Here is a 15899-nt window from a genome sequence, read left to right as displayed (position 1 = left end):
TTGCTCCCAGTCCTGTTGCTGCCTGGGTTTTGTATGTGCCCATAGAAACATAGAAACATGACGGCAGATAAAGGCCATATGACCCATCCTGTCTGCCCATCCTCTGTAACCCCTAATTATTCCTGTTCCTAAGCGATCCCACATGCTTATCCCATGCCTTTTTAAATTCTGGAACAGTCCTCGACTCCACAATTTCCACCAGGAGGCCATTCCACACCTCCACCACCATTTCTGTGAAATAGTACTTCCTTAGGTTACTCCTAAGCCTATTCCCTCTTAACTTTGTCGTATGCCCCCTCATTCCTGAGCTCTCCTTCATTTGAGAAAGGCTCTCTTCCTGTACATAAATGCCCTTGAGATATTTAAACGTTTCTATCATGTCTCCTCTCTCCCTTCTCTCTTCCAGCATATACATGTTGAGGTTCATAAGCCTGTCCCTATAATTTTTGCATTCAAGACCGCTTACTAATTTCGTAGCCGCCCTCTGGACCGACTCCATCCTGTTTTTAAAATGGCAAGACTGATTCCTAGCAGTAGTTTTGGCAGTACTACCGCTAAGTGTCAAGCTGTGAACTAAGACGTGTATTTGAAATCTCTGAAACCAGGATATGTGGTGTCATGGAAGCTAAATTTTGGACATGCAGGATCTCTTGAGGCCAGGTTGGAACTATAGAACCTGGAATCTCTGGTTGGGCTGTCAGGCGCAGAAGCAGAAACGGCCAAAGCTGGAGTCTTTTTGGAATTGGAATCTGCAGAATGAGAGCCCCCGAAACCAAAGACTGGAATACTAGGAGCTGGAGGCTTTGAAACAGGGCTTGAAGCCACAAACAGGACTCTTTGGAGCAGGTGGGGGCACCCCAAACTAGGGTACCATATTAGTTGAGACAAAAAAAGAAGAGACAAAAACTAAAATGCCACCCCGGTCCCTAAGAAAGTCAGATTCTATAAATAGTGAAAATACTGGCAAAGGAGTAGCCTAGTGGTTAGTGCAGCGGACTTTGATCCTGGGGAACTGGTTTGATTCCCACTGCAGCTCCTTGTGACTCTGGGCAAGTCACTCAACCCTCCATTGCCCCAGGTACAAATAAGTACCTGTATATACTATGGAAACTGCTTTGAATGTAGTTGCAGAAACCACAGAAAGGCGGTATATCAAGTCCCATTTCCCTTTCCCCCTTTCCGTAGTCTAAATACAAAATTAGAAAAGATGTACGTTTCCAAAAAAGCAAACATTCTTGAGCAGCATGTCCCCCTCTCCTCTCCATCCCCTTCTATCCATGTGCTGCATTTCCCTCTTTCCCTTCCCTCCCATCCACGAGCAGCTGCCTCCTTCTCTCCCGAACCTACCTTGCAGCCCTGGTGTTCTAGTGACTTCTTTGGGGCAGGAAAATGCCAAGAAGAGACCATGCTCACTCATGGCTCAGATCCTACACTTGTATCCAGATTAGTTACATCAACATATTGTCCCTGTCTGCTTCTGAAAATAGAGAGTGGCATGCTGACATCACCACTTCTTTGCTGTTAGGACGAGATGACCATGTTTGTTTGTTTGCCTGCTTGCATAACATACTATAAAATTGTGTAAAAAATAAAATCTCAAAATATTCACACTTTTTTATAAAGGTGCAGAATAATTAAGGAGTTGAAAGAAACATTTGTGAAAATTCTTTTATATCTTGCCTTTCTCTAAATTTTAAGGGACTCACAACTGACATTCATAATATAATACGATAAACATGCAGAATGTTTGAATTTTTTTTTTTTGCAGCTTTAATCACATACTCATTGTTTAATCTTGCATGCACATTTTTCTGCTTAGCGTGCAAAACTGCAAATTCAGGTTCTAGAATAGTGCCAGTTACACACACAATCTAAATTGATAAATTAGATGTTAGCATTAACTACCAATTAACTATAATTGGAGTTAAGCCAGTGGCGTTCCTAGGTCGGCTGCCACCCGGGGCGGATCACCGCTGCGCACCCCCCCCCCCCCCTGCAGCATCAGCATACCTGGCATCATCACATGCTGCTGGAGGGGTGTTGGGAGCAGCCGCGCGGCTGTCATCTCCGCTGGCTCCCTCTGCCCTGGAATAGGAAGTAACCTGTTCCGGGGCAGAGGGAGCAGGGAATCAGCGCGCAGCTGCTCTCTGCACCCCTCCAGCAGCATGCACCCGGGGCGGACCACCGCCCCACCCTTGGTACGCCACTGAGTTAAGCAGCACTAATTTGCAGTTATACACTTAACTGTAATTCTGTAACCTTGGCATGGAAATTCTTTACCATGTAACTGGTAGGTGGGTGTGAATGTGACAGGCATGGGCAGGTCAGGGGCATGCTCAGCACTTTTACATTAACCCCCAGATTCTATATATATGGCGCACAAAATTATATGTGCAAATTTGGGTGCATGCCCAATTTACATGTGCAATTTGAGTAATGAGCCCAGTTAATGCTAATAATTAGATGCTAACAATTTGGATTTATGTGTGCATCTTAACACTATTCTAGAAAGATGCATGTGTAAATTTTTGTGTGCAACTGAAAATGGGGCATGACCATGGGAGGAGCAGGTCACGGGCGTTCACTAAAGATGTGCACGGTATTATAGAATTCGGGGGATCCGTTCCTAATTTAGGCGCAAGGATTTACACTAGATTTCAATTAGGGTAAATCTTTATGCACAGTTGGGTGCGGACCTCTGCGCTATTCGCTGTTCTATAAATGGTGCCCCTCGAAGTGCCGTTTATAGAATAGCACTCATCGCTCATTTTTTTTCGGCGCCCAAATTTTGAGCACCACTTATAGAATCTGGACCTATTGAAAACTGACAGTTTAACGCCCACCCTCTACATTTACTTTCGGACATTTGCACCAGCCATTGACATGGTGTAAGTGGCTGAACTTAAATGTTGGTGCATCAATACCGACATATGCTAGTAATCTTTCACTTTCCACTGCAACTGCTCCTGATGCCTTCAAACATGCCGTAATTACACCACTCCTCAAAAAAACCTTCATTGGACTCACCAGCCCTTCCAACTATTACCCCATCTCCCTCCTCCCTTTCCATCCAAGAATATTTGAACATGCTGTTCACTGCCATTGTTTTGAGTTTCTTTCATCTCAAGCTATTCTTGATCCACTTCAATTTGGCTTTCACCTTTTACGTTCAACTAAAATGGCCATAATTGCTAAAGTCTCCAATGACCTGTTCTTGTTGGTTTGTTAGAGGTCAATGATTGCTTTTCAATGTGGTTAGGCCATAGAGAGACTTAACCTATAGACTGCTTTGAAAATTAGCCCTTGGGTGGCTCATTTTCACTTTAATATTCCATTATCTCTTGTTTGGCCCGTTTGTCTGTCCTAATTAGATTGTAAGCTCTGTCGAGCAGGGACTGTCTCTCTACATGTTCAAGTGTACAGCGCTGCTTAGGTCTAGTAGTGCTATAAAAATGATAAGTAGTAGTAGTAGTTCTTGGCCAGATCCAAAGGTCTCTATTCTATCCTCATCCTTCTCAATCTGTCTGCTGCTTTTGACAGTATTGATCATCACCTACTGCTTGATACGCTTTCCTCACTTGGATTTCAGGACTCTTCTTTCTCGGTTTTCTTCTTCTTTCCCCCATCGCACTTTTAGTGCATGCTCTGATGGATCCTCCTCCACTTCTGTCCCACTATCAGTTGGTGTATCTCAGGGCGGTGGCTTGGGACTTCTTCCCCATCTATATTTCTTCCCTTGGTGATCTGATCTCATCCCATGGTTTTCAGTATCACTTTTATGCTGATGACTCCCAGATCTACCTCTCCACACCAGAAATTTCAGCAGGAATCCAGGCCCAAGTATCAACCTGGCTGTCTGACATTGCTGCTTGGATGTCTCGCCACCATCTGAAACTAAACATGGCCACGACTGAGCATCTTATCTTTCCCCCTAAACCCACCTCTCCTCTTCCTCCATTCTCTATCTGTAATGCTCTCACCCTCCCTGTCTCATCAGCTTGTAACCTTGGGGTCATCTTTGACTTCTCTCTCTCCCCCATCCCTCCCTCCCTCCCTCCCTCCCTCCAGCAAATCACCAAAATTTGACCCATCCTTTCTGAGCACACTATCAAAACCCACACGATTTGCAGATTTCAAATGAATTAGAATGAAAAGTGCTTGCTAGGGGGAAAAAAAAAGGCTTTAACAGTTTAGCTTCATTTATCATTCTTAACACTGCTGGGAGTTTTCTGTTCAGCAGATCATGCAACTGAAAATGACGGTGTGAGTTTAGGCAAAATATGCAATACTATTAACAACCAAGTTTGAGTAAAGAGGAACATCCGCAGAAAGGACCAACTGGATGATGGTCAACACTTGTTAATCTTGATTCTTCAATACTATAGGTCAGTGATTCCCAAACCTGGTCCTGGAGGCACCCCAGCCATTCAAGTTTTCAGGATATCCACAATGAATATTCATGAGAGAGACCTGCATGCAATGGAGGCAGTGCATGCAAATCTCTCTCATGGATATTCATTGTGAAAAACCAGGTTTGGGAATCTGTGGTATAGGTAACCAATGTAACTCGACTAGAAGCTGACCAAGTTTCTGTTTAGTTATGGTGAACTTCTCTTGCCCAGTTTCATCAGCTGAAACTGACTGTGTGTTTTCAGTGGAAGCTGAAAATTTGTGGTTTGTCCAGTTTGTTTTTCCTTCCTGGAGTGGAAGGAACTAACTAATGGTTAGTGCAGCAGTTTTGATCCTGGGGAATTGGGTTCGATTCCCACTGCAGCTCCTTGTTGCTGTAGGCAAGTCACTTAACCCTCCATTGCCCTAGATACAAATAAGTACCTGTATATACTATGTAAACCACTTTGAATGTAGTTGCAAAAAACACAGAAAAACGGTATATCAAGCCCCATTCCCTCCCTTTCCTTCACCTTCCAAACAAGAGTTGCCTTAATTGTAACAGAATATGATTAGAGAACCAGGGTTCTAGAACAGAGGAGGAACCAATGAGAGAACAGCCTTAACTATTTCAATAATCAAAGACTTAATTAATAATGTGTATAGGGAGTAGTCTCAGAGTAAAAACTCACCCAAGCAAGGAAACACCAAAGTGATTTATACCTCTAAGTGTGAATAAGCTTCTCAATCATTGATCTACTCCACAACTTTTTAATTTTTCTCAAATGAGCAAACACCCAGTGCTCTAAAATTGAACTCATCTTCACACTTAATAGTAATGCCTAGTCTCTCATTGGCCCCCTCGACATAAAACTCACACTAGCACCCCTTAATGGTACTATGGAAGTACTTTCTTATATGTAAAATCTCCAATCCCCTCGGCAATTAAAATGCCTGAAAGTGTCACTCTAAAGCGGGAAAGGAGGAAAATTCCCTAAGGCACTTAGCTTATGTAAAGGTGGAACGCTGTGTACCTCGTCCTTCAATCCAAGATCCCCTCTTGTAACAGCATTCAACACTCCCTCCGATATATCTTTCAGACAAATAGCAGACGCTGGAAAAGTCACAATCCTTTAATCATTCCCATGCGCTGCTGAAAATCCTTTATAATCTTAATAATCCACGCTTAACCATTCCAAATAATATTCAATAACCAAAGAGTCCACACCAAACTTCTGCAAGTTCGACTCTGCAGAGTTTTGTATTGACTTCATCAGGAACTCCAGAGATATGTGGATAAACTGGAAATGATTGTAACAGAGGCATGAACTATATAACCAGCAGTGGAAACAAGAAAATACCATTAAAAAATGAGAAAGTTCAATGGATAAATGTGTTTTATTCAAATTTTATTAGTAAATAAACTGCCTCATTTCTTGGTGCTATTTTCTTGTTCCTCACGCAGCGTGATTGTGACTGGCTTACCAGATAACTTGGCCCCCCTTAATGTTATAAACATAGGCTACTGTTAAAGATGGGTTATTTTAACATAGGATCTCATTGTATAAAATGGAACCCTGTGCTAAAATCAGGCTGGTGGTTATACCACTAGTCATGCTAACGGTAGCCCACATTTATAAATTATTGCAACTCATAAGGGCGAAATTAATAGAGTCTTAATAGTAGAATCCTAGTAGTGGTGTAGCCACAGGGGGCCTGGGGTCCTCCAAGGTCTGCTGGTTTGGCTGACGGGGGTTGCCAAACCCCGCCAGCAGAAAGCTTCCTGCAGCAATATTTGCCGCCGTGCTGCCTGCCCTGCTTTCCCCTCCCCCATGCGCATGCTCATTTTTAGTGATATGGAGCATGTGCGAGCTTCGCACGTGCTCAATTTCACTAAAAATGAGCATGCGTATCAGGGCGGGAAAACAGGGCAAGCAGCGCGGCAGTGAATATTGCCACAGGAGAGCTTCTGCTGGCGGGGCTTGGGGACTCCTGCCAGCCCAGGTATGTGGGGTTGCGGCAGGAAGGCAGGGCAAAATGTGCTCCCCCATAATAGGCTCATCCCCCTCCCAAATTGAGGTCTAGCTATGCCTCTGATCCATAGTATAACTGATAGAGTTGTTAATGAGAGTGTATAATTTCAGTAACACAGTATAATGCAGAGCTTCAGGAGTCACCCTGTCTCCAAATAACATAGTAACATAGTAGATGATGGCAGAGAAAGACCTGTATGGTCCATCCAGTCTGCCCAACAAGATGATGTGCTGCTTTGTGTATACCTGACTTTGATTTGTATCTGCCATTTTCAGGGCATAGACTGTAGAAGTCTGCCCAGCACTAGCCCCGTCTCCCAACCACTAGACCCGCTTCCCACCACTGGCTCTGCCACCCAATCTCCGCTAATAGAGGGGGTTTGAGAGGGAAGGGAAGAGGGCAGGGTTCAGATAGGGAGAAAACTGTTGACCATGTTCTGACTCCCTCAGTGTTAGCAGATACCAGCAGTCCTGGTTTTGTCCACTATAGAAGTGATAAGTAGTAGTAGTAGTACACAGATCATTCAAGAGTGGTGTTAAGACATTGTAGCCCTGCAGCTATAGGAAACAGCTGAGATTAGCAACTTTTCTCAGGACTTCCAGTCTAGTTGAAAGGCTTGGCTCTGAGCTCCTGCCCGGCTGTCTTTTGATAAAATGCATTTTTTTTCTTCATTCCATGGAGAAGGGGCAACTTTGGTACATGCTTCAGGATGAAGTGTGCTTTTATATTATGATAAATTAAAATTATACTGATTGAACAACATCTCAACAAAAAATGAAATCTGTAAATGGAGACATCCTTTTTTAAACTGATTCTTATTAATGTTTGTATTCCCTTCACAGAGGTTTTATCAGCCGTTGCTAGCGTACTGCTGGTGTATATCCTCACTGCATTCTTGTTATACGAAGCTGTTCAACGCACCATCTTCAAGGACTATGAAATTAATGGTGACATTATGCTCATCACAGCTGCTCTTGGTGTTGCAGTAAACATCGTGTAAGATTTAATTTTGTTTTTTTTCCCCCTAATCTCTTAATTTTTTAAATCGACAATGCCTTCTGCTGAAACTGAAATCTGATCTGGGTTATCTTCAGTGAAGAATTGCTGGGGTATGTTTGATTTTTCTATAACTCATGTTTCATAATTTATTTCCCACTCTCCCCCCTCCCCCCCCAACAAAAAACGTACAACATCCTGGATTCTTGTAAATCAAGGAACGGGACAATCCTTGGTTTCCCTACCCTGGTTTGTTTTTTTTTTCTATTTTTTAATGCCTTGCTCAGACCATTGCTTTGGTCTCTTGAAGTGGGTTCTGAATAGTGACGCTGGGCGTACTTGAAAGAAAATGTTCTATAGTTAAGTGGCATCGCTTTGTTTTTCTTTTTCCTACAATGGAATTGTTATAGAAAAATACAGCCACAAGGATTTTCACACTTGGGAGAGCTGCCTTCTCTGCTAAGGTGTTTTAATTTTTATGTTCTTATTTTCAGAAATAATTAAACGTTTGTTAGATAAGAATAGCTATACTGGGTCAGACTAATGGTCCATCTAGTCCAGTATCCTGTTTCTAGCAGTGGCCAATCCATGTCACAAGTAACTGGCAGAAACCCAAATAGTAGCAACATTCCATGCTACCAATCCCATGCGACCACTGCAGCTCTCACTTTTGTGCCAGTGGTCTCTGGTATCCCAGGAGTATCTGCAGTGTCTTCCATGGCTTCCCAAGGTTCGACAGAGCATGAGTTGGTGGCTTCATGGCTCTGCCTTGCGGAAAGGGGGATGCCCTTGGTGCCCCCGCAATGGCTGATGGTGGTCACAGATGCCAGCCTGTCAGGCTGGGGAACCCATTATCTCCACCTTCATGCTCAGGGGCAGTGGAAGCGGCATGGCCGATCAACTGGCTAGAGCTCCAGGTGGTGCTGAATGCTTTACAGGAATCATTGAGAGACAAGGCAGTCCGGGTTCTGTCGAACATCACGATGGCAGTAGTGTACATCAACCGTCGGGCCCTGGCAGACAAGGTGGGATGACTCATGGAGTGGGCAGAGCTTAATGTCCTCGGTCTGTCAGCGGCTCACATCGCAGGTTGTTGCGACATTCTAGCAGACTTTCTCGGTCGTCATCTCCTGGACTCAGTCAAATGGGAGCTTGTTTCAGCGGTGTTTCACCAGATTTGTCTCAGGTGAGGCACTCCGGAGGTGGATCTCATGGCGTCCCATTTGAACTCCAAAGTTCCCGTGTTCTTCAGTCATTGTAGAGAGGAGGGCTCTGCTGCAACGTTGGCCGGAGGCGGTTTTAGGATTGCATGCCACAGGGGCCAGGTTATTCTGGTTGCTACAGATTGGCCGTGGCATCCATGGTATGCAAACCTGGTGCGGCTGCTGGTGGCACCTCCGTTTCGCCTCCCGGTCAGTCCTAGTCTCCTTCACCAGGGTTCGGTGCAGATGGAGGTTCCCTTCTGCTTTGGTCTTACGGCCTGGCTCTTGAGTAGTCAAGTTTGAGGAAGAAGGGCTTTTCGGATGTGGTGATAGCTACCTTGCTGCTAGCCTATAAGAGGGCCACCTTGACTGCATGTTCTCGGATGTTGAGGACCTTTGAGACGTGGTGTGCAGCCCATGCTTGGTTGCCATTCCAGGCTTCCATGTCTCAGCTGTTGGCCTTTTTGCAGGAAGGGCTACAGAAGGGTCTTGCTTATAATTCGCTTTGAGTGCAGGTGGTTGCTTTGGCTTGCTACCGAGGAAGGGTGTCGGGCTCTTCTCTGGCTTTGCACCCTGATGTGGTATGATTCTTGACAGGTTGCTTTGGCTTGCTACTGAGAAAGGGTGTTGGGCTGTTCTTTGGCGTCACACCCTGATGTGCAGTTCTTGAGGCGAGTTTTCCACCTTCGTCCACTGCTTTGGTGGCCTTATCCGCCCTGTAACCTCAATCTTGTTCTCGTGCCTTGTAGAGGGCTCCTTATGAGCCTCTGCGGATGGCTTCTGACAAGGACCCTACCCTTAAAGTGGTGTTTTTGGTAGCCATCTTTTCTGTTCGCAGGGTGTCTGAAATTCAGGCGTTATCGTGCTGGGATCCTTTCCTGCAGTTCTCTGAGTCGGGCGTGACTTTGCGTACAGTTCCTTCCTTTTTGCCAAAGGTGGTTTCAGTGTTTCATCTCGATCAGCCTCTCTTCTTTTTGTCCTTTCAGAAGGAGGATTACCGAGCCGAGTTCGCAGCTCTTTGGCTTTTGGATGCTCGGAGGGTTCTCCTTCGTTATTTGCAGATGTTGAATGATTTCCGGCATTCAGATCATCTCTTTTGTTGCTGGCCCTCAGCAGGGAGACACGGTGTCTAAGACAATGATTTCCCGGTGGATTAAAGAGGCAATTGTTTCTGTGTATATTGTGGAGGGCCGCACCCTTCCAGAGTCATTGAAAGCACATTCCATGACTTCGTGGGAGTGTTTTTTCCCTGGATTACATTTGTAGAGTGGCTGCTTGGGCTTCTCTGCATATTTTTTCGAAGCATTATCGGGTAGATGTGGCTGCTAAATCAGATGCTTCCTTTCGAGCAGCGGTTCTGTCTCGGGGTGTGGTAACTTCCCGCCCTGACTAGGAAGTGCTTTGGTACATCCTGCTTCTTTTTGTAGCAGGAGATGAATCCAAGATCCTGCCCTAAAATTTCTCTGGATGCAATGACGTAACCAGTATATATGCTGGACCATTCTACTTTTAACCAGTTTGGTAAAACAATTGACTTGTGTTGGAACACTCATGACACAGATATATTGCAGAAACATGGCCCGTGTCATAAAATTTGTTCCTTCGTACCAAGGGAGTCTTTTACTAAGCCGTGGTAATGTGTTTAGCTCGCAGTAGAAATCAACTGGCTGTAAACGCCGAGACACCCATAGGAATATAATGGACATCTCGCTGTTTACTACCAGCTGATTTTCTAGGTGAGCTAAAAATGCTATTGCAGCTAGACCCCCTAATTCTTGGGGCACAATCTCTTCTGTTCAGATGCTGGTCTAACACTTTTTTTTCCTTCTGTTTGTTTTGCAGAATGGGATTTTTGTTGAAACAGTCAGGCCACCCTCATTCTCACCATCCTCCAACAAACACTTCTGACACAGGTGTGGGTCAGAATCCCCGGCAAGACAGTCTGGCAGTGAGAGCAGCATTTGTTCATGCTCTGGGAGACCTGGTACAGAGTGTTGGTGTCCTTGTAGCTGCTTATATTATTCGTTTAAGGTAGGATGTCCCTTTTATATGTAGTGTGCTTGTTGACGTCCAGTCATATCTGATGGAAGGTTCAAATGAATATTTGAAACTTACCTTTATAGCAGACTTTATTTTTGAACTGGTCTACCTGATTTCTGGATTTCCAGCCCAGGCAGGGCCCTTCCCAAGTCCATATAACTTTCTGATAATGATGTAGTGCGTAGGTCATCACTTGTGACACAGTGGAGTCCCCCCCCCCCCACCCCCCAACTCTTCTTTTCACTTTTTTTCTCTTTGAAGAACATGCATTTTGACATCAATGCCTGTACTCTTTTGTCCAGTAGAGGTGATGCTTCGATTGAATAATGCTAGACTCTCTTTTTTTCCTTGAGGGAGGGAAGGAAGTGTGTCTTGAGCTGGACAGCACAGGGAGAATGGATTGGGGGGGGGGGTTTCACATTTTACTTGAAGATTTCAGCTGAATGTTTCTCTAAACTGTCTGTCCACACAGGCATACCCCACTGCACTCACCCTACAACAGATCTCGTTGATCCTGTCAGATTGTGATAGTGGAGGTTCCCAACCCCTGCAGACAAAGGCTGACCGGGACCATGGGTTTTAAATAGCCAACGATCATAGGCTGTCATGTAAACAGCTTCTTTGCAGTAAGTCCCCACCAGTGCCAAAATACCCTGCTCCTGTTTGTCTCTCATTCCTCCGCATTGCCACTCTACCCAAGCTGACTGAACCCTACACCATACGGTAAATCTATTGCTTCTTTTCACCCTTTCATCCCCCTCCCCCCCCCCCCAATCTTGTCTCACCAACACATACCTTTACACACACCCTTTGCCTATCCCATACCCCGCTCTCCTCATCACATTGCACATAAGGAGAGAGTACCAGGAGCCAAGGAGCAGTCTGGATAAACTAGTACCAGGGTCTCCACAGATGAAAGACAAGAGCTGTATATGTCAATGGTGTAGCTATGTGGGACCATGAGGGCCTGGCCTCCCCCCCCCCCCCATTTCCTCTGGGCCCCTGGTTTTGCTGGCAGTGTCCCCAACCCCGCCAGCTGAAGTGTTGCCCAGCGCCTGTCTCTGGCACTTTCTCTGTCTTCCCTCGTGTCCAGCACGCTCCTTTTAGTGAAACTGAGCGTGCAGGACGTGAGGGGAAGACAGAGCAGGGCAGGCAACGCAGCAGCACCGGAGACCAGCACTTGACAACACTTCATCTGTGCGGGGATTGGGTATTTGCTGCAGCAGACCAAAATGTCCCGTCCCCCCCCCCACACCTTGGGCTCTGGCCCCCTCCCACCGCGAAGTCTGGCTACACCCCTGGCATATGTTATATTATCTAAATCCCCTCTTTTTTCCATACCATCACACATTCAACACACTACCCTGCATGTCGGGAAAACTCACACTCCCCCTTTTCTGTTCCCCTCGCCTCTACCCAGATCATTGCCTCAACCACCACCACAGTCTCTATATCTCTCATCACCTGTCACACTGTACATATTGCCCCTCCCTCACTGCACACTCTACACACCTGCTGTCACTCACCACCTACTGCTGGATGAAGGAAGTGCAGGAGGATTGGGGCAGCTTGTGCCCAACATTGCAGGTACACTAAAGATCGGGAGGAATAGTGGAGGTACCTGATAGAGCCCCAATACTCAGCTCAAGAAGATGCGAGCGAGGGCTGGGGACAAGAGTGTGGGATTTGAGAGCATATCAATGAGTGATGGTGACAAAGAAGGGGCTATTGTGAGTTGGCTAGTGCTAAGATAATGAACAGTTCTGATGCCGAGTTTCAGTATGTCCATGCTAGTATTATGATAGTATAAATTCAGTACTCATGATTTTACATTGTTACTTAATGGCAAAAAATGCCTCCCCACCCTAAAAAAGTGCCCTATGTTGATACAACATACAGAGAATGAAATTAAACCCTAATCTGATAAATACATTAAAATTAATGTATTTTTTAACTGTTTTACCTTTTTAGAAAGGCTTTTACATTTATTTTTCTCCTCTGGTGCTGCTGTTTCTCTGAAGTATTGGGGGGGATGGGAGGTGATGCTTCCTGTATATGGTATCTGATTAGCTCAAACTGTGCTAGAATTTCATTTATAACCTCTTGCCCCTGTATAGTTTGCTGTGAAAAGTCAAAATCTTTCAATCAGATTGAACTGTGCAGACTTCTGCAGTGATCTGGGCAGAGGTGATTAGCCCCCCCCCCCCCCCCCACCCCTTAAAATTGAGAATAATGGTTTAAACTATTCTTCAAATATAAAGTATTAAAGTGGACTCTGTGTAAGTATAAATTTTCTTTTGCCTTTTAGCCAGAGTATAAAATTGCTGATCCCATCTGTACATATGTATTCTCATTACTGGTGATTTTTACAACCCTGAGAATCATGCGAGACACCATATTCATAATACTTGAAGGTAAGCTGTGCACGGGTTTTCTAATACAGCAACTATCCACCACTGGAACTAAAATGTGATGTAGCAAGTTTGCTAGTAGAGATGAGTGCATGTTTGTGGCTGAAATGTGGTAATGCAATACAAACATTTTTGGTCACCAGTTTCCAGATGAATGCCTCTAGTTAGTTATGTTGCTTGGTTATCTACCATAATTTTATTTGTTACATTTATATCCCACATTTTCCCACCTATTTGCAGGCGCAATGTGGCTTACATAGTACCGTAAATGCGTTCACCAATTCCGGTATGAACAAATACAGTAATGTTGTGGTAGAATAAGGTTCGTGTGTACAGACACATTAGGGAACGTAGAGAGGAAGAGTTATTATATGTCCATTACGAGCTTTGATTTCGTTGTGTTGCAGGGTACAGACATTTAAGTTGGGTCGGTAGGGTATGCCTTTTTGAACAGGTTAGTTTTTAATGATTTCCGGAAGTTTAGGTGATCATAAGTTGTTTTCACGGCTTTTGGTAATGCGTTCCATAGTTGTGTGCTTTAGGAAAAACTGGATGCATAGGTTGATTTGTATTTGAGGCCTTTGCAGCTTGGGTAGTGGAGATTTAGGTATGTTCGTGTTGATCCTGTTGTGTTTCTGGTTGGTAGGTCTATGAGGTCTGTCATGTATCCCGGGGCTTCGCCGTAGATAATTTTATGAACCAGGGTGCAGATTTTGAAAGCAATACGTTCTTTGATTGGGAGCCAGTGCAGTTTCTCACGGAGGGGTTTGTCGCTTTCGAATCGCGTTTTTCCAAATATAAGCCTGGCTGCCGTGTTTTGAGCGGTCTGAACTTTCTTTATAATTTGTTCTTTGTATCCTGCATAAATTCCGTTGTAGTAGTTTAAGAAATTTTTAATATAGATTTTTTTTTTAGTAACATTGATATAAGGAATTGTATCTTCTAAACTGGTATTTGTTAACTTGCAGGTTTTGCCTGTTTTTGTGAAACGCTCTGAACCCTCTGGGTTATTGCAGTCAATAAGAAAACAGTATAATGTAATTACTGAATGTAATTTTATCACAAACAGCAGGCACAGGTTTTGGGGGTTTTTGTGTGTGTGTTTTTTTTTTTTAATAATGTATTTTAATGTGCTCATTATCAGAATAAAAGGTAAAACATCTTCTGTTTTGCTCTAACGTGGTCTTCTAAAGTGATTCATCCGATATCCCTGTGATCAGTGAAATTAAGTGTGGTTTTATTTTCCTCAGGTGTTCCATTGCATTTGAATGTGGATCGTATAAAAGAAGACATAATGAAAATTGAAGATGTGCATTCAGTAGAACATCTTTATATTTGGTCTCTAACTACTGGAAAATCGACCGCAATTGTACATTTGCTGCTCAGTAAGTAAGACGCCAGTGTGACTATTGGATCTTGACATTATAAACTATAGAAACTTGCATCATTGTTCATAGCATCCCATATGCCAGGCTTTCCCAACCTTTTCTTGTGCCTCCACAGCTAGTCAGCTTTTCAGGATATCCACAGTGAATATATAGGTGTGTTGTCGGTGTGGATATCCTGAAAACCTGACCAGCTTAGGTAGGTTTGAAAAGCCCTGGACTCATGACTACTGTACTTGTGCATTGCTTTAATTTGGAATGACTGTGTATTTGAACTTACGATTGCAGTTGTTACGGTTTCATTTAATAAAATGTTGCCGGACCACTGTTTAGTAGCACATAAATAAGGTGATGGGCCCAGTCACTCCAGATTGTGTACATTATAAATTTGACCACCGTAATCTGTTTATCTGCTCATACAATTCATATGAATAAGTTGGTTGGCAGTTCATTCAGCTGCTTCTTCTCTTAACAGCCTCCTTTGCATAACATACATACATAGTAAATTTTAAGGTTGCTACTCCCAGTGTATGGAATTCCCTTACCTCCAGCTGTTAGATGTGAGACACTATTTGTATTTTTGTAAACTTGTAAAGGTAAGGCTATACAATATCTTTCTTAGTATGATTTTTGTTATAATTTAATGTTCTTATTTTGTAACGTTTGTGGGTGGGTGGGGGGAGCTCCGACTTTTGTTGTAAACCATTCAGAGCTGAAGGATGAGACAGTATATAAACATCCTGATAAAGATTATATTATTTAATGTTTTCAGAACATTTGTCTGGCTGTTTCAGCATCTTTTAAGTGTTACGCTCTGTTGTATTGTACAGATCCTGGTAGCTCATCTAAATGGGAGGAAGTCCAGTCCAAGACCAGAAACTTGCTGCTGACTACCTACGGACTGTACCAGTGTTCTGTGGATCTGCAGACTTACAGACAGGAAGTGAGCAGCTGTGCAAGCTGTCAAAATTCTGCTGCCTAACCTAGTTCACTGAACTGCTGCCTTATCACTACACCCCAGTCCTGTTAAAGACTTGAGCAATAAATAGCAACTACAGAAACTGAAGGATATCTCGTGACAAGAGATCCCACTGAAATAGCCGGTATAAACCGGCAGCACCCACTCCTTTCATGAGTTCTATACTGCTTTCCCTCTGCAAAGTATACATTCTTTCTGTCCAGTTTTACACAAACACTTAAGTAGGTTAAGTGGGAGAAACAGAGGGGTCTGGACCTACCTTGTTTACAGAACAAGACCCAAATTTGCACAACTTATGCATAAAATTACACATTGTTAGTGATATACTGTCTGTATTCTAAAGTGACCAGAAATTCAGTATTTAAGTGAAAAGCTTGAACCCATCTACATTTTAGTGCAAAGGGAGCAAAGCTTACTGCAGTCACCTATGCCCAACTATTTTTATAGTGATTCTAAAGCATAA

The 15899-nt window shown here is 43.9% G+C and overlaps 1 protein-coding gene across 1 annotated transcript in view; it reads left to right on the top strand.

Moving 5' to 3' along the window:
• The window catches only part of LOC115459799 (zinc transporter 4-like), a 28881-nt gene extending 13205 nt beyond the window's left edge, over nucleotides 1–15676 (top strand). Inside the window, 5 exon segments of the mRNA XM_030189580.1 lie at nucleotides 7266–7419; nucleotides 10464–10659; nucleotides 12970–13075; nucleotides 14323–14457; nucleotides 15288–15676. Of these exon segments, the coding sequence (XP_030045440.1) occupies nucleotides 7266–7419; nucleotides 10464–10659; nucleotides 12970–13075; nucleotides 14323–14457; nucleotides 15288–15439 (743 nt within the window). The 3' untranslated portion in view covers nucleotides 15440–15676.
• The last annotated feature ends 223 nt before the right edge of the window (nucleotides 15677–15899 follow it).

This window comes from Microcaecilia unicolor, chromosome 1 (assembly GCF_901765095.1).
Source record: "Microcaecilia unicolor chromosome 1, aMicUni1.1, whole genome shotgun sequence".
Classification (NCBI taxonomy): Eukaryota; Metazoa; Chordata; class Amphibia; order Gymnophiona; family Siphonopidae; genus Microcaecilia; species Microcaecilia unicolor.
This window is presented reverse-complemented; position numbering and strand designations above follow the sequence as displayed.